Source organism: Alosa pseudoharengus, unplaced genomic scaffold (assembly GCF_046254945.1).
Source record: "Alosa pseudoharengus isolate Yale_2024_CS ecotype anadromous, Long Island Sound unplaced genomic scaffold, YU_APseudo_1.1 YU_APseudo_1.1_scf_13, whole genome shotgun sequence".
NCBI lineage: Eukaryota > Metazoa > Chordata > Actinopteri > Clupeiformes > Clupeidae > Alosa > Alosa pseudoharengus.
Genome location: NW_027468598.1, coordinates 2,778,991 through 2,798,298, shown reverse-complemented (window position 1 = coordinate 2,798,298; position 19,308 = coordinate 2,778,991). Strand labels below are relative to the sequence as shown.

The 19,308-nt window shown below is 40.7% G+C and overlaps 1 protein-coding gene across 1 annotated transcript in view; it reads right to left on the bottom strand.

The window, feature by feature from the left end:
- The window catches only part of LOC143121459 (protein furry homolog), a 522,367-nt gene that overhangs the window by 179,527 nt on the left and 323,532 nt on the right, over positions 1 to 19,308 (bottom strand). Inside the window, exons 23-24 of the mRNA XM_076281827.1 lie at positions 3,549 to 3,606; positions 3,348 to 3,439 (exon numbers count right to left, since the gene is read on the bottom strand). Coding sequence (XP_076137942.1) covers positions 3,348 to 3,439; positions 3,549 to 3,606 — 150 coding nt within the window. The remainder of the gene's footprint in view (positions 1 to 3,347; positions 3,440 to 3,548; positions 3,607 to 19,308) is intronic.

Genomic DNA, 19,308 nt, shown 5'->3' with positions numbered 1-19,308 from the left:
GCCTCCATCATTCTCAAATGGAAAAGTTTGGAACAACCAACAGTCTTCCTAAATCTGGCCTGAGTAATCCGGGACCAAGGGCCTTGGTCAGACAGGTAACCAAGGACCTAATTGTCACTATGAATGAGATCCAGAGTTCCTTTGAGAAGATGAGAGAAGCGTAAAGAAGGACAATGGCAATGGTAAAGTATAAATACTCTGCAACTCTAGGGGAAGCCCATTAAAAAATACCTGAAACTGCATTGGATACAGTACATATCAGTTTTTTAGTGGCTGTGCTAGCCAGCTAACACAAAAAAGAATTCCCAAACAGTATATAATGAAATTCTCTGTGATGGCTTCACTTTAAACACAAGTTCTCTGGTTTATAGTGGTACACAAATTGGACTAGTCCTCCAAACACATCTGTGTTAGCTAACTAGCACCACAACCTTTAAAGCCTGTGTTGCAGGTTAACCACCACTGTTGATTAATGGGTACATAAAGCACTCAATATATATATATCATTTTTAAAAATGTCTCCAAATGGTGTTAAATGCCAGTTTTTGTTGTTTTTAGCATTAGCGGGGTTTTTTTACGCAATTCGGTGATGACGTCACTTTGGGGACTACATGATCTGCGCTTCATTCATTTCAATGCATTTCAATGGACATCGCGGTTACACTTTCAACATAAAGTTTGTATATTTACACTTCGAATTTCGTCACAGCATTTATATCACAGCGACCCTGTGATCTGACCCTGTGATCTACCAATGGTAATAACGGTGCCTGATATCAATTTAGTATTTTTTTCTGAATTTCGGGAGGTCTTGTTTTGGAGGGTATGTTTTACATTCATTCCTATGGGAAACGGTCGCGGTTACACTTTCAACATAAAGTTTGTATATTTACACTTTGAATTTCGTTACAGCATTTATATGACAACGACCCTATGGTCTAACAAAGATAACAATGTCTTCCGATTTTAGTTTAATGCAATTTTCTGAATTTGAGAGGCCTCGTTATGAGGCTACATGCACCTATTCAGTTCAATGCATTATGCTTATAACGTTACGACACTTTTTCTGTTACTGTCAGTGAACAGCACCGAGTGAAAGTCAACATTTTCTTTATATCTAGTGATAGTGATCATGTCGTTAGTTCAGATAAGTAGGCTACCGGGAAAACTTAGTCAGAAGATCAGAATATAAAGCATCATGATAGCTTAGCTATGGGCTAACTTTTCAGTCCCACCTGTGAGCCACCCCTGTTGTTGCAAACTTAGCTTCTAGCCGCCGCCGATTAGGCTGGTCGTGTCTTCAGCATGAATATTTTCGATAACTACTGCTCGTGATTGATTGCCATTGACATCGTCAGGGTACGGCTTACCAAAGAGGGAGATAATATGGGCAAGTCGCAGTTTTGCAGGTGCTTGTGTGGGCTGTGCCGTCCCGATGGAAACTGTGGTGGAGAGCTGCAGTAACTAGTGCATTTTGGCCGCTGGTCGAGGAGCTCCCCCGTGACCAGCATATGACATGATCTATCTAGCTATCTATCTACCTGTCTATATACATATCTAGGCTATCTATAGCCTATCTATTTATCTATAATCTGCGCTATCTACTGCTGAACAATCCCTTACTCGTCTCTCTTTACTCCTCTCTCGTTACTCTCAAGGTGGGCTTTGGTCTGTAGCCTCCCCAAGGTGACGTAATGCAATGCATTGTGGGGGAAAGGAGAATCACTTCAAACGCTGTGAAATAGTACCTGCTTTTTCGTATTATATTCCGTTTTTCTGATACCCAACAACATCAAATACAATGGATAACAGTTTAAATGTTTATTACCAACAAGCAAATTGTGCAAATTCGTTGGAAAATTAACCCTGCAACACGGCCTTTAAGTTCAGATGCTAGGAGGCCAGCTCTAAGTCCTTGGTGGTAGTGCATAATGTCATACCTTTAAGCATTGTTAGTTTTTGTTTGAAGTAAAAAAAATACAAGAACGCCCTCTTACACAATGCAAAGTGAATGGAGAAGAATGATTATTTTCCCCTCCAGTAGCCGTAGTTTTCAGAGTATTAGCAAAGTCCTTTTAGGCAAGTCCCTCCACTCGGCGGCATTGCAACGCTTTTTGGGCACTCATCGGGCATCCTCTTCGGCAGAAATGCGCGCGAGCAATGCTTCACGACACCAGTCTTGCTCCAGCGGCGAGTTCACAACACATGATTGGCACAATGTCTTCACAACACACCATATGATTGGCTCAATGTATTCACATCACACCACATGGTTGGCTCAATGTATTCACACGTTGGCGTTTTGCCGAGGAAGGGGTGTGATACTGTATGTGTAGACATCGGCCATATTGGAGTTACAAACTAGCCCCATGCATTTCTATGGAGGATTGTTTGAGTGCTTGCCTTTTAAAACACCTATGCTGTTAATATATTTGGATGCTGGAAAGGCTAATCCACAAGTGCACATTCCAAAGGTGCAAAGGTGGTTTGTTATTCCCATTAATTACTAAGATGCAAAAAGTCCATAAATAAGCAGGTCACTATGGCCAAAAATAAAATAACTATTTACATAAACCGTGATTGTATTCAACATGAAATAAAACAGCTCTATTACTGTACTGTGGAGTGATCTCTGGGCCTACACAGCCTGACTTGACCCCCAATGAGTTCATCACTTTTCTGTGGGCCAAATTGGCTAAAACCTGATTGTTTGCGTGTAGTTAGTTGCTAGGCTAAACGCTTAACTCGACTGCCATGACTACAGAATTTCAATGAGCAGAGACTGTTTAAAATCTTAGGAAGGAAAGTTAAAAGTGTTGCCGTTGTCAGTGATTGTGCTGCTGAAAGGTGTCATAGATGATGTTCTGTTCATATGAAATATGCTGCTCATGTTTTCCGTATGACATACTGTAGCATCTCTATTTATGTTGTGTCCTTCCAAGTGTAGTTTTGATAATATAGCTTTAAGCTGTATGGATCAGATCAGTGTAGTATGTAAATGTGTATGCTTTTACTTGGCTTATTCATTCATGTTGTCTAGAGATTTATTGGCTCGCTCAACAAAAAGGCCACACACACACAAACCCAAATATGGGCTCACACACAGAAACACACACACACACACACACACACACACACACAACAGGGATGTTACTGTGCCACTATCAGCACAAGAAGTACTTCCAACGTCTAACATTTTAGCACACACACCAGATGTGACACAGAACACATGAGTGCATTGTTGGATTACCAAATGTCACGGCACCATAGGTGCTCAGGTCTGTCATTGCCACTTGCACTTTATTTTTTATTATGTTCTTATTAAATGTTAGGGGAGATTCATCCACCTGTCACTGATGACTCCAGAATCAGCCAGCAGCTCAAAGATCCTCAGCAGCTGAAGTCTCAACAGGTCTCTTCTCTCACGTCGCTTCTTGTTCTGTGGTAGTCATCAGATTACAATCAACATAACATCACCAAAACCATGCAGCTCATTTTCTAATGCAGAACCAAATTCCTGCTTAGCTTTTCATGTAGTTAGAACTCACTTCAGGCCGCCTCTCCAGTGCTTCCTTCATAAGAGGGTGAAGCTCCTCAATAAGCTCTCTGTAGACAAACAGTAAGCATGATTGTTGGAGCTATAATTACACTGCATGCAAACGCACTGTACTGTTATCACTAGATCACTAGGCTTCTTATTAGTGCAAAGCAATGCACTGTATTATTATTCAGTGGCTTCTTCTTTTTATCATAGATTATTAGTGTGCATGCAAATCAATGCACTGTATTGTTATTCGGTGGCTTCTTCTTTTTGATATTATTATTATTATGTTAGGCTATAATTTGACTTGAACCACTTATCGTAGAAATTATCACTCTGGTCTGCAACGAGGCTGCTGGTCTGTGGAGCAGGCCGCGGAGTGAAATGACCGCAGACTGATTATTATTAAAATATATATTATAATTTGGTGTCATCAAACATACAGTAGAGGCATACAATTAAGTGGTAGTGCTATGAGAGTTAATTCAATGCATATGCATGTGCGTGTCTGCAAGAGAGAAACTGAAACCACTGATAATATTGGTAGCAAAGCTACCCCAGATAGTAAGCACACGCTGGCCCCACATTGTCCCAATGGCATAGCAGCCGTTGATATGACGCTGTTCACTGACTTTGGGCCAACGTCATTTTGGCCGGTGGGGTAACGTTGTTGCAACATTGAAATTTCAATAGAAAATTATTCAACAATCTGCAAAACATCAGCCTAGGCTACATATCGGACGCATGGCGGAGAGTTACCACTTGCAGATTACTGTATCTTTATCATTGAAACATGTCAACGTTATAACCTATATATATAGCTTATACATACATCAAACCAACAACATATACAGATAGATAGATAGATAGATAGATACTTTATTGATCCCCAAGGGGAAATTCAGGGGGTCTCAGTAGCATACAGACATCACACACATCATGCACTTACAGCAGAAATGGTAAATATAAGTATAAACATATAACCAAACTCCACTGTACAATAGAGACAGTAGGAGATAAGAAAAACTAACAAAACTAAATACTAAATATACTATATAAATTAAATGTAAAAAATAAAATGTAAAAAATCCAGTGTGCTTGAGGGTGATCAAGCATGAGACGCTTGTAGTGACAGGGCCTGTAGTTCTGTGTGCATGGTGAGGTGCTCAAGAGAATGAGTGTCATGGTGAAGGTGCAAAAGTCGTCCAACAGTAGTCCTGTAGTTCTGTGTGTATGATAAGGTGCTCAAGAGAGTGAGTGTCATGGTGAAGGTGCAAAAAGTAGTCCAACAGTGCAACAGTGCAATAATAATAAGGTCTAGAGACCAGCATAAATAATATGGACAAATAAGAGAGCAAAGTATAATGTAGACAAGGTAATATAAAAAACTATAAAAAACTATGTTAGTGCAAGAACAGGTTGAGGTAATAGGGTTACAGCCATTCAGTATTATTGTAGCAGACGCCATTGATCATGTGTTCTAATATAGCATGAAAAACAGTGTAGCAGGAAACAGTATTAAAAACATTAGGCTGTGGACATTAGTAAAACAGTAGTAAAAAGGTAGTAAAGCAGTAGTGGGCAGTCAGTACTCAAACATGGAGAGGGTGGAGAGGCAGACAGACTAATCAGAGAAGTCTATCTCTCCTCTTCCCTTTATTGAACAGTTCAATGGCCCTGGGGACAAATTACTTCCTCAGTCTGTCTGTTGTGCAAGTCAGTGAGCGAAGTCTCCAGCTGATCAAGCTCTTTTGCTTTTTAATAGTGCTGTAGAGTGGATGGCATTCATTGTCCAAGATGTTGATCAGTTTGTTCAGGGTCCTTTTGTCAGAATATGCACTCCAGTTCAGCTCCCACTACAGAGCCAGCCTTCCTTACCAGCCTGTCAAGTCGCCCAGCATCCTTCTTCTTTGTGCTTCCTCCCCAGCATACCACTGCATAGAAGAGGACGCTGGCCACAACAGACTGGTAGAACATCCTGAGGAGCTTGCTGCACACATTGAAGGACCGCAGCCTCCTCAGGAAGTACAGCCTGCTCTGCCCTTTCTTGTAGAGTGCGTCAGTGTTGGCTGACCAGTCCAGTTTATTGTCCAGGTGGAGACCCAGATACTTGTAGGTGCTTACCACCTCCACATTGACCCAATCAATGGAGACTGGTAGCAGAGCGGGCTTAGACCTGCGGAAATCCCCCACCATCTCCTCGGTCTTTGAAGTGTTGAGTTGAAGGTGATTGAGTTTGCACCATTGCACAAAGTCCTCCACCAGGCTCCTGCACTCCTCCTCTTGCTCGTCCCTGATGATATATCGTATATAACAGTCATGGTGACCATATAGTTCATATTTTCATCCTTGTTAGATGTTCCAAAATGAAATGTTGGTCAGAAATAATAATAAGCTGATAAAAAAAATGCAACTTATCTTATTTGTTGTTTGCCAGTCGATGGAGTGACGTTGGCGTGACAGCGTTGCAATGTTTTAAATCCTCTAAAGTGCAGTCTAAAGTCTATAATCATCATGACGCAAAGCTTATTCCTATCGTAGACTCAAGTTTTTCGCCATACCCGTCTCTTTTATTGAGCAACGTGCCAAAGGGTTTGGCGATTAACGATCTAAGGAGGGGTCTGGGGCTATATTGTTATCGCTATCGTATACTACCTAAAACGCATTGTGCTACAAGGGAAACCTGGTCAGAAATCTGTGGCAAGTTGTTTATATGTTATTTTAAAAGCGCATTATCAACAGTGATATGGACAGTCCTTGCACAAGCGGTGCGGGCTGAAGCCAACCTGTTGGGAGGGAGAGCGGTGCAGGGAGAGAATGCGTGCTCTACCCTATCTAGGATAATCTATATTTTAAATAAGCAATCACTGCATACTGCTATGGAAACAATAAGTTATAGAAATATTGTGAGTAATGCTGGAATGGACGTGTACAATTATTCAGTAACTGTAAGTAACTAGAATTGCGGTTCCGAGGAACTGCAAGAGTGGGTTTGATCAGTGGCACGGAACTCGGCCTCATCCAAGGATTCCAACGGTACCTCATTTATGAAAATCGGGCACACGGATCAAAAGTTGTCTGCATTAACGCAACATCCAATAAGCTAAAACGCATAAATAACATGGTTGCTATGCTGGTTGCTATGGTGGTCGCTAGGTTGACATTACAGGGGTGGTTTCTAGGTTGTTGCTAGGGTAATTAGTTAGTTGCTAGTAAGCCATCTTAAGCTGACTGCATAAAGTGATTATTTTAAGAGATACATTTTCAAACCAGAACTGTGTATAGGTCATGGTTAAAAACGTATCAGAATCTCAGAAATAATCACGTAATGCAGCCAGTTTAAGATTTTTTAAGAAGTCAGATTTTTTAAAGGCAATCAAATTTCTGCTGACTCTCTTCTGGCTGCGGTTAAAGGCCAGCGCCTCCTGAGAGGCCTGAAGGGTCAGTTCTGAGGTTGTTGGCTGCTGGAACCGAAAAAAGGACTGCATTTTCTTAAAAGACAATGTGACTGAAGTGCGGGCAAAGTTTGCACAGAAATGTACGATTTTTCCCACCCTCATCGACCTCGTCATAAAACTTGTTTAAATGATCACACGACGCCTCCTTGCTGCTTTGTTGTCTACATCAGCATTTCTCAAACTTCTTTGACCTGAGGCCCAGTCAAGGCATACTTTGGGGTCATAGGGCCCACCTACATGAACCCACCCCCTCCTCCCAACCCCTATCAAATTGTAATGATATCACAATTATTATTTTTATACTATATTGCCTACATGCACTTCAAAACAGTCAATGTTTAAAGTGCTAAGATTGTTTACAAAAGTTTGTGAAAGTATGCACATCAGAGTACTGCTTTACTAATGTAAAATATAATTAGGCCTACACTAGTTTCATTGTTTTTGCATTGTTGCATGATTGATATGCTATTTAATTACATTTCATTTGAATGCCTGAATGTAAGAATTCAGGAAACACAATACCAGCTTTTAACATTTCTGTTGTTAGTTTATGTAAATCACATAACACATGAACTGTTTACATACTACTGATAGCCCATTACTGTACACAATAATACTGTGCCCATTCATTAACATATATTAAACATCAGGCGTCTTGTTTACACATTTAAACCATATTTGCACTTCGAATTTCGCTTCCAAACTGTAATAACTACATCTACAAAGTCTAAAGAAGATAACCATGTAGTCTGTTCATAGATAAGATCAATTTTGACAGAACTACAGACTTCGTGAAAGTAGCCTAGTAGTCCTACATAAAAGGCTCCATATTCACTTCATTGCAAAATCGCGGTTGGTCTGTTTACACACTAAAACCATATTTACACTTCGAAATTCGCTTCCAAATTGTAGTAACTACATCTACGAAGTCTAAGGAAGATAATCATGTAGTATGTTCACAGATAAGATACATTTTGACAGAACTACAGACTTCGTGAAAGTAGCCTAGAAGCCCTACATAAAAGGCTCCATTCACTTCATTGCAAAATCGCGGTTGGTCTGTTTACACACTAAAACCATATTTACACTTCGAAATTCGCTTCCAAATTGTAGTAACTACATCTACGAAGTCTAAGGAAGATAATCATGTAGTCTGTTCATAGATAAGATACATTTTGACAGAACTACAGACTTCGTGAAAGTAGCCTAGAAGCCCTACATAAAAGGCTCCATTAACTTCATTGCAAAATCGCGGTTGGTCTGTTTACACACTAAAACCATATTTACACTTCGAAATTCGCTTCCAAATTGTAGTAACTACATCTACGAAGTCTAAGGAAGATAACCTTGTAGTCTGTTCAACGATAAGATACATTTTGACAGAACTACAGACCTCGTAAAAGTAGTACCTAAAATTAGTGTGATAAATGGCCATCACGTAGCCTAAAGCATATAGCACTAGCATATGACAACAGCAAATAGCTAACGTTTACGTTAGCCTAACTTACTTATCGTTGACGTTGACCCGACACGTTTATAAGTTAGACCATAGACTGATAAGGACGTCCATCAAAATTCCGTGTGTATCCTGTGTATCTTTCGTGCTGCTATCCTGTTGCCTTTTCCCTGTTGTTCCGGTGTTGTGTGCCTTCTGGTTTCTCCACCTACTGGTTTTCTTGCGCGTGCATGCGCTGCAGCAGTTGTCAGACATTCACAAACAAGTTGTTTTTAGGCGGTTTGAAGTCGCTTTTCATATACGCCATGAGCGCTCGGCTACATTACAGCCACTCGTACAAAAGACGTAAAAAAATATATGTTTTGAAAACTAGCATTAAACTGGATTCGATACCGCAAAAGCAATACATGCACGACTCTCTCCAGCCTGATTCTCTACTCCCTGAGCCAACTAATACCTGGCTGTTACGCGATACAATTAACTATTGTAGGCTACCATCAATTAAGAACGTAGGCAACACCCAGGTAACATGTTGTCCAGGCTATCTGAAACAAGTGGTTGCCCTTCATCTAAAACAACTGGTTACCTTAGGCTGCTACGGCCGTCAGTGCACTGTGCACAGTATGCTACTCTTTGTGGTTGATCAAATAAAAATAAATTGGTGATGACGTTATTGTAGGTCTAGTAGTAGTAGTCTAGTAGACCTAAATTCTTAGAAATTAAATGGTACGACAGAAGAAACGATCTACATTTTAGCGCACCAGACCGCGATGTCTTCAAGGGTTGAATGAAGGGAGTTTGCAAAAATTAGCGTATTTTTCAAGTCAATAAACATTCTTACGAATGTCTTTGTCAGGGAACATTTGACTTTTCAAAACCATAGGCCTGATAGTCGCTCAGACAAGGAGATAAAGGCAATACCATTTGTGTCACCTAATGCAAGACAAAATGTTGCTTGTGTGGTTAATTAATAGCTGATTGATGACGGTTTTCAGCGAATTGGAGTGGCTCAAAGAGATAATGCGCTGAATAGGTCGGTTTGGTTCATATGTGTGCGTATTTATTGCAGGTTCAAATCCATTTTAATGCTATAAAGTGCAAAATGATAGCCTTTATTTTACATGTATTTCGTACGAGTGATTGTAGTGTAATGATAATGGGATAGATATGAAATGCGACTTCAAATCCGCCGAAAACAGCTTGTTTGCGAATGTTTGACAACTCCTGCAGCTGTGGTGAGCAACGCGAGCACGCGCAAGGAAACCAGTAGGTGGGAAAAACCAGAAGGCACACAACACCGGTATTGTGCCCCTTCTGGTTTTTCCACCTACTGGTTTCCGAGCTGTTTCCGAGCCTGTCCAGATGTCATGTATACCTATCAACAGCAGCTGACGGCTACCACGTCGACAGATTCGCTACATATTCATAAACATTTTACTGGCCTTTGCATGTCGCACCTCAATAAAAACTGCACTGAACTGAACTGAATACCTGAGAACTACATTACTATAACATTTTCCAGCGAGGAAAATGCTTTTTTAAAGTAACCTAATTTCGATTCTCTGTGTCGCGCTGGATTCGAACCTTCATCAGCAAAAGTATCACCATACTAGACTGTCTCGCTCTCCACTAAACTATCAACATCTACATAACTTCTAGAACACAACGCTGTGTTCACTCAGTAGGCCTAGGCCATGATTCACCATTTATCTGATTATTTTGAAACAACTGGTTACCTTGATTTAGGCTTTAAAAACGTAACTGTATCATGCACTCTACCTTCTGTTACACCTCTGCGCTGTCCATGTGCAAGAATTTGTCATAAATTCTACCAGGCAACGCACGAGTTATGAAACAATGGGTCTAAAACAACTGGTTACCCTGGACTGAAAACGCATGATCTCGCTCTCAAACAGCTAGGCTGCAATAGCCTACGTTCCCTGGATGCATATGCCTACACATTTTACTGGCCTTTGCGTTTCGCACCTTAATATAATCCGTACACAGCTGAGCACTATAACATTCTCCAGCGAGAAAATTATTTTTTAGAAGTCGCCTAATAATGACCATGACCATGACCATGATCTAGATTCGAACTCTCTTCAGGAAAACAAATTACACGCGTGACCACACCGTTCCCCACTACACCATCAACACTGTGTCAATGATCGTTTAACTATTTTCTATCAAGTCATACATCACTGTTTGTCTGAATATTCCGAAACAACTGGTTACCTTAATTTAGGCTTAAAACATATCGCTCTGCTACACCGCTGCGCCATCTGTGTGCAATGATTTGTCAAAAATTCTACCAGGCAGCATATGGATTCTGAAACAATGGGTCTGAAACCACTGCATGGTTACCCTGGCCTGGAAACGCATGAATTCGAGACTGTGAAAAACAGCTACAATAGCCAGTTCCTTTGGTTTAGGACAAGCAGATTTCTATGGCCATGGCGTCTCGTTTCCAAAATTATAGCCTATGCTATCCTACAACGTTATGTTTACGACGGAATATAAATATTTGCAACCCCTACAATGCTTTTCATTTCAGGTTTTTAATTTTAAAAGGTTAACCTCATATCCCTGTTATCACAAGCAGCTTGTTCTAAATTGGGATGAAACTGGTTACCTTGCCTCAATTAGGCTACAGATGATCCCCACAAGCTGCTTGCGCATATACCAACATTATGTGCTAGTTAATTTGCACCAAAAGCTCTCCAGCTCCAGCTGTTGAGTGTTTGACAGCGAGATCATGCGTTTTCAGTCCAGGGTAACCAGTTGTTTTAGGCCCAATTGTTTCATCATCCGTGCGCTGCCTGGCAGAATTTATGACAAATCCTTGCACATGAATAGCGCAGAGGTGTAACAGAAGGTAGAGTGCATGATACAGTTATGTTTTTAAAGCCTAAATCAATTAAGGTAACCAGTTGTTTCAAAATATTCAGATGAACGGTAAATCATGGCCTACTGAGTGAAAACAACATCATGTCGAATGAGTTTTGTAGTTGTTAGTGGTGTAGTGGAGAGCGAGACAATCTAGCATGGTTTTACTTTTGCTGAGGAGGGTTCGAATCTAGCGCGACAGTTCATCGAAATTAGGTTACTTTTTAAAAAAAGCATTTTTCCCGCTGGAGAATGTTATAGTGATGTAGTGCTCAGATGTTCAGTTAAGTACAGTTTATATTGAGGTGCGACACGCAAAGGCCCGTGAACTGTGTATGAATCCAAGGAACGTAGGCTATGGCAACCTAGCTGTTTGAGAGCGAGATCATGCGTTTCCAGGGCAGGGTAACCAGTTGTTTTAGACCCAATGTTTCATGATCCGTGCGTTGCCTGGTAGAATTTATGACAAATCCTTGCACATGGACAGCGCAGAGGTGTAACAGAAGGTAGAGTGCATGATACAGTTATGTTTTTGAAGCCTAAATCAAGGTAACCAGTTGTTTAAAAATACTCAGATAAACGGTGAATCATGGCCTACTGAGTGAACACAGCGTTATGTTCTGGAAGTTATGTAGATGTTGATAGTTTAGTGGAGAGCGAGGCGGTCTCGCATGGTGATTCTTTTGCTGATGAAGGTTCGAATCCAGCGCGACACAGAGAATCGAAATTAGGTTACTTTAAAAAAGCATTTTTCCCGCTGGAAAATGTTAAAGTAATATAGTGCTCAGGTATTCAGTTCAGTTCAGTGCAGTTTTTATTGAGGTGCGACATGCAAAGGCCAGTTAAATGTTTATGAATATGTAGCGAATCTGTCAACGTGGGTAGTAGTCAGTTGCTGTTGATAGGTATACATGACATCTGGACAGGCTTGGAAACAGCTCGGAAACCAGTAGGTGGAAAAACCAGAAGGGGCACAACACCGGCAACAAGGTTTTTAAGCGATATTTGCCACATCCCAGAGAGTTGTTGTTTGGTGGGTCAGGTGACGAGCCGTCGAATCACAGCACAGCACCCAGAATGCATTGCAACACACCGTCTAGAAGGGACTCAGCGTTAGGTCGGCTTTAAATAGCATACAGAACCTATAGTAATATAACGTTGTCTGTAAGCTCCACAGATCGTGGCAAGACAATTGAATTGATTGTGGACTTATTGCTGGGCAACGATGAGTAACTTGATTAGTAATGCTGCGTGGATATGCATGATATCTGTATGAAAGTGTGTTTCTCAATGTAATAATCTATACAACTGTACACATGACTAAGTTCAAATGGAGCTAGCTGGGTATAGGACTGGGCTGAATGGATTGGTGAAATACTTTATTTATTTATTTTTTTAATGACCTATATGAACATGGTTTGGCTTTAAAAAAAAGAGGAGACAGCGCTTTTTTTACATGACCTTTACACTTAGTGCTGGCAAGGCATTGAACTGGGCTTCATTCAAGGATTCCAACGGTACCTCATTCATGAAAATCGGACATACTGGTCAAAAGTTACATGCACACACCTTCATATACACAGACAGCCCAGCCCAGCCCAGCCCAGCCCATTAGACATTGCCAGATGGCTTAGAACTCTGCCAGGTGCAAGTAATCAACTCTAGCAGCAGAGCTCTACCAGGTGCAAGTAATGAGGTGCTGTGATGTCATAAAGCCCCAGCATTCCGCCATTGATTTCAATGGGGCCCAAAAACGCCGAAAAACGGGAATACCGCGAAAACGACAAGGGCCAGCGACACGAAAGCAACAAGCAAGTTACACCGGTTCGGGCCTGAATTTTTGGAGTTCGAACCGCGTCGATAGCTCAAACGGTCTAGGAGCAGTAGTTCGGCCAAAAAGTGGGTGAACGGGAATAATAAATAAAGAAATAAAGAAATAAAGAAAACTTAAGAAGAACAATAGTGGTCTTGCTGGATCAAACCCACTAACTAGAATTGCGGTTCCGAGGAACTGCAAGAGTGGGTTTGATCAGTGGCACGGAACTCGGCCTCATCCAAGGATTCCAACGGTACCTCATTTATGAAAATCGGGCACACGGATCAAAAGTTGTCTGCATTAACGCAACATCCAATAAGCTAAAACGCATAAATAACATGGTTGCTATGCTGGTTGCTATGGTGGTCGCTAGGTTGACATTACAGGGGTGGTTTCTAGGTTGTTGCTAGGGTAATTAGTTAGTTGCTAGTAAGCCATCTTAAGCTGACTGCATAAAGTGATTATTTTAAGAGATACATTTTCAAACCAGAACTGTGTATAGGTCATGGTTAAAAACGTATCAGAATCTCAGAAATAATCACGTAATGCAGCCAGTTTAAGATTTTTTAAGAAGTCAGATTTTTTAAAGGCAATCAAATTTCTGCTGACTCTCTTCTGGCTGCGGTTAAAGGCCAGCGCCTCCTGAGAGGCCTGAGCCATGCTGTGGTCTTGCTGGATCAAACCCACTAATAACTAGAATTGCGGTTCCGAGGAACTGCAAGAGTGGGTTTGATCAGGGGCATGGAACTCGGCCTCATCCAAGGATTCCAACGGTACCTCATTTATGAAAATCGGACATACGGGTCAAAAGTTACATGCACACACCTTCATATACACAGACAGCCCAGCCCAGCCCATTAGAGCTCTGCCAGGTGGCTTAGAACTCTTCCAGGTGCAAGCTTAAGCAATTAGAGCTGTGATGTCACAATCGAAATTTGAATTCTGAACATTCCGCCATTCATTTCAATGGGCCCAAAAAACGCAGAAAAACGGGAATACCGCGAAAACGACAAGGGCCAGCGACACGAAATCAACAAGCAAGTTACACCGGTTCGGGCCTGAATTTTTGGAGTTCGAACCGCGTCGATAGCTCAAACGGTCTAGGAGCAGTAGTTCGGCCAAAAAGTGGGTGAATAGGAAGATATAATAATTAGGCTTATTCGATCTACGTAATAATCAGGTAATAACGTTCGCAGCGGCCATTTTGTTGATATAGAAAATGCATAGGTGGGTCTATTTAATGCAGCTGTCAATTGACAAGCGCGACAGCACCGGTATGATCGCTGTAGGCTATTTATTTATTTGTACAAAATTTAACGTGATGGTAGGCCTATGTTGTGCAATAGGCCTAGGCTACAGTGCAGGCCGTTCTAACAACAGCAATACAGGCCGTTCTAACAGCAAATAGCCCTAGATTCACCCACTGTCAGAAACATAGCCTACCTGTCAACTTTTTTCCAGGTGTCTTCCTGTTTTAATATTTTCCCGTAAAATATCCCATATTTTATTACTTTCATAACATTAGCCCCATCGGACTTGGCCGTCTCTTTACTGTTGTCCTGTACCCCCTGCCCTTGCAGCGAAAATATGTTTTTAAAGCATCGTTTTGCTTGAGAGTGATCAGAACAGTGTGGGAGAGAGCACGATTTGATGACAATCTCATTAGACCTAGCTTAGCTTCACACCTCGTTTAATTAGTGCAGCAGTTTTGTAGTCCTACGACTTCTTGCTCTCAGCAGAGGGATAGCAACAGAAAGACGAATGTTGAAATTCCCCTGTATTTTGGGTGAGTAACCCGGAAAATCTCCCTTATTTTCGTTGCTCAATGTTGACATGGTCAGAAAACGAGAAGAAAATGAGACTGAGAAGTAGTCAGCGCAGGAGAGACTTGTGGCTACATATGATAAATAGCCTAGGCTAAACTTACAGCCAACTCTTCACATCGCCATTATTATATTTGTATTATTAATACTATATTATATTGTCCTCTGTGGGCTTAAGTTAAATACGTTTTAGACAGCGCAGCAGCTGCCCCTATGCAATGCGGAGACATCAGCAGTAGCCTGATGTAGTCGCCTACCATAGATTACCTTTGGACATAATTGCATTTGCATAGCATTGCTAGGTAGGCAATGTTAGCCAACGTTTACAGTAGCCTAAAGGCTAATATATTTATTCATGATGCGCCCTTTTCAGCTTGTCTTAGTGGCACGGCAAGTGGCAAATAGTAGGAACAAACTCAGCGGAGAAAGATATCAGTAGATACTTCTGATTTGTATAGTGTTTTGTTCACTTGGATTTTGGAAATGTTACAGAGAATATGTTAGCCCTTTCTGCCAGACATGTAGTTGCATCATAGATCCTCCTGTAGAAGTTATCAGACAAAAACGATCACTGGCTAACCCACTTTAAACTACTTTAGCAAAGTCCTTGGCTGCAGGTTGTGAGCAACAGGCAAACGCAAGATACAATTGCAGTCCAATGAGATGCAACTTTATTCTCTGCGATCATGGCAATGTTAGACGATGTCGTTGGTGGAACAAATATAAGTTCGCCGACCTTGACTCAGGCGACTTGAACGCTTGTCCCCTTCAGCTGCGACGTGTGCCGATGTATGAACAAGACAGTTAGGCTAAAAATAAATATCGGGGTAATTTACAGTTGACAATAATGACGGATCTTTACTTAATGCTATTAGATATGGGTCCATACGTTTATTTACTTATATTGACGAGATGAAGCCGTTAGGCTACTGTGCTCTGCTCAGCTCAAATCTACGCGCTACAGGCGATTGTCACATAGAATATAGCCTATAGAACTGGAATGTCATATCAACAATATGGCCGCGGCGGTGTTTGCGAATAAGCCCTATAATAAGTAAACTTAAGAAGAACAATAGTGGGCTTGCTGGATCAAACCCACTAATAAATAAAGTAAACTTAAGAAGAACAATAGTGGGCTTGCTGGATCAAACCCACTAATAATAAGAAAACTTAAGAAGAACAATAGTGGGCTTGCTGGATCAAACCCACTAATAATAAGAAAACTTAAGAAGAACAATAGTGGGCTTGCTGGATCAAACCCACTAATTACTGAAATTTGAATTGTAATGTGTAATACTTAATATACTTTGTTACTCAATAAATTAACTAAATTACTGTAGCCTGTAACTTTGTAACCCCTAACACTGCTAGTAGGCTACCTGGGTTTTCATCAACATCATTTTGTTTATTTCCTGTCGCACTAGTTCGACGATGCTGCAGCCTCGAAGGCTACCACGCACACTCCACCAGTGAAACACATGACTAAAAGGCGCTTTATCATTGGCTGAGGGTGAAGCACTGAACTTCGTGAGAACCTAGAAGGGAGAGCATTGCAGTGCTTGGGAGCACTTTAAATCTCACAGAAGAAAGTAGTAGCGCTTGTGATGAAGTCTGCTCGTAAAATGAAATGAGAGTCATTTAAAAATAAATCGCGCACAGGGGTGAATCGAGATCGCGATTTTATAATGATCATCATCATTCAAGCCTAAAACATAATTATAACTAGATGTACCGCAGAGCGGTACAAAATATGACCGCTGCCCAGTCCAGCAAAATTTTTCCACAAAAATAAGTCACATTTGTCAAATTGTGTTAATTTCCTACTTTGTTCCTCTTTTTTGTGTTTGTAATTGAGTGTGTGCAGAGTGTGTGGTTGTTTTTGTGTATATGTGTGCTTCTGTGTGTGTTTATTGAGTGTGTGTGTGTGCCTGCATGTAAGTTAGTTTTTTTGTGTGTGTTTTTTTTTTTGTTTGTGTGTGTATGTGTGAGTGTGTGTGTGTGTGTCTGTGTGTATGTGTGTGTTTGTGTATGTAGGTGTGTTTGTATGTGTGGGTGCATGTGTGTGAGGGTGTGTGTGTGTGTGTATGTGTGTTTATGTGTTTGTGTGTGTGTGTGCGTGTCGTGTATGTGCATGTGTAGTGTGCTATTCAACTACTTTACCAATAACCTAGCCCATCCGTTACAATAATGCATACAGAACTGGTTCCTTCCTTCACAATACTGTAGAGACTAGTGAATCACCATCATTTATAACAAACATCAAATGTAAATATATATATACATATATATTTTTCAGGAGTAAAAAGGGGTAGGGTGGGGTGAGAAGGGTTAATGTAACAACAACATATTACAGTTATAGCACTTTTCTTGACACTCAAAGTGCTTCACAGGAGAGGCGGAATCTCACTAAGCACCACCAATGTGTAGCACCCATCTGATCTCAATTTAACATTCATGCAAAGGAGTGATGGCTTTTGGCCACAGGGAAGAGTGCCACCTACTGGCCAGCCACCAACACCACTTCCAGCAGGAACCTACTCTTCCAAGGAGGTCTCTTATCCAAGTACTAACTAAGCCTGCTTAGCTTCAGTAATTCAGCAAAGTCAGGGTATCTGCTGGTCTGGCTGCTGGCTAATAAAAAAAAAAGGTGAAAGGCATTTATGATTCTAACTGAATCAAGAAGAATAACCTGGATGCCTCCATGCTAAACAATTACAGGCCCATATCCAATCTATCTTTTATTGGCAAAATTATTGAAAAAGTAGTCTTTAATCAATTAACCACCTTCCTAACATCAAATGGGTATTTTGATTACTTTCAGTCTGGTTTTCGGGCAAATCACAGCACTGAAACAGCTGTCATTAAAGTTTCAATGACATACGCCTCAACACAGATTCAGGTAAAACATCAGTCCTAGTGCTACTGGACCTTAGTGCAGCATTTGACACTGTTGATCACAGTATTTTACTACACAGACTAGAACTCTGGGTTGGATTTACAGGCATAGTTATCAACTGGCTAAAAAAATATCTACAAGAAAAGAGCTTCTTTGTTGCCATCGGAAACTGTACCTCAACACCAACGTCCTTGACCTGTGGTGTTCCCTAGGGGTTGATCTTGGGGCCACTATTATTCAACCTCTATGCTCCCACTTGGACAAATCATCCAAAATAATTTGATTTCATATCATAGCTATGCAGATGACACAAATTTACTTAGCTCTGTCACCAAACGACTATGGTCCTCTTGAATCTATGTGTCAGTGTTTAGAACAAATCAACACTTGGATGTCTCAACATTTTCTTCAGCTGAACAAAGAAAAAACTGAAGTAATTACATTTGGTAAAAAGTAGGAAAGACGTAGGGTTGCCACTCTCCTTGACACAAAATGGTTGAAGGCAAAGGATACTGTTAAAAATCTTGGTGTTTTAATTGACAGTGATCTAAATTTCAACAGCTATGAAAGCGATAACTAAATCAGCTTTTTACCACCTCAAAAATATTGCAAAACTTAGAGGGCTAATGTCAAAACATGACTTAGAAAAACTCATTCATGCATTTATCTCCAGCAGGGTTGATTACTGCAATGGACTGTTCACAGGCCTTCCTAAAAAGACTATTAAACAGCTTCAGGTGATACAAAATGCAGCAGCTAAGATTCTAACAAAAACTAAAAGAACTGACCACATTACTCCAATTGTTAAGTTCCTGCACTGGCTTCCAGTAAGTCACAGAATTGACTTTAAAGCACTATTGCTTGTTTATAAATCAGTAAATGGAGCAGGGCCTAAATACCTATCAGACATGCTTCAGCAGTACACACCTTCTCATCCTCTCAGGTCCCAGGTGAAAAACCTGTTAAAAAAACCTACTGTTAGAACTAAACATGGTGAAGCAGCTTTTAGCTGCTATGCGGCTCAGCTCTGGAACCAACTTTCGGATGACATCAAAAAGGCCCCAACTGTTTTTAAACCTAGACTTAGACTAATTATTCTTTATTTTAAAATGATTTTACCTTGTGTGTTTTATGTTTTCTTTTTATTATGATCTTTACCTTTTGAACTATACTTTCACTATATTTCCCTTCTATGCTTTTATTTGTTATTATTGTTTGGTTTTGTTTATGTAAAGCACATTGAATGACCTCTGTGTATGAAATGCGCTATATAAATAAACGATATAAAAAAAGACTTGACTGACTTGAAATGCACCTGTGACCATCAAAATACTGATGCACTGTTTGAAGTTGTGTTGCTTGCTGTTAAAGGGAATGACAGATGTCACTCTCATTGGTTTAAAGGATGGTACGCCCAAAACACTCCCATGAC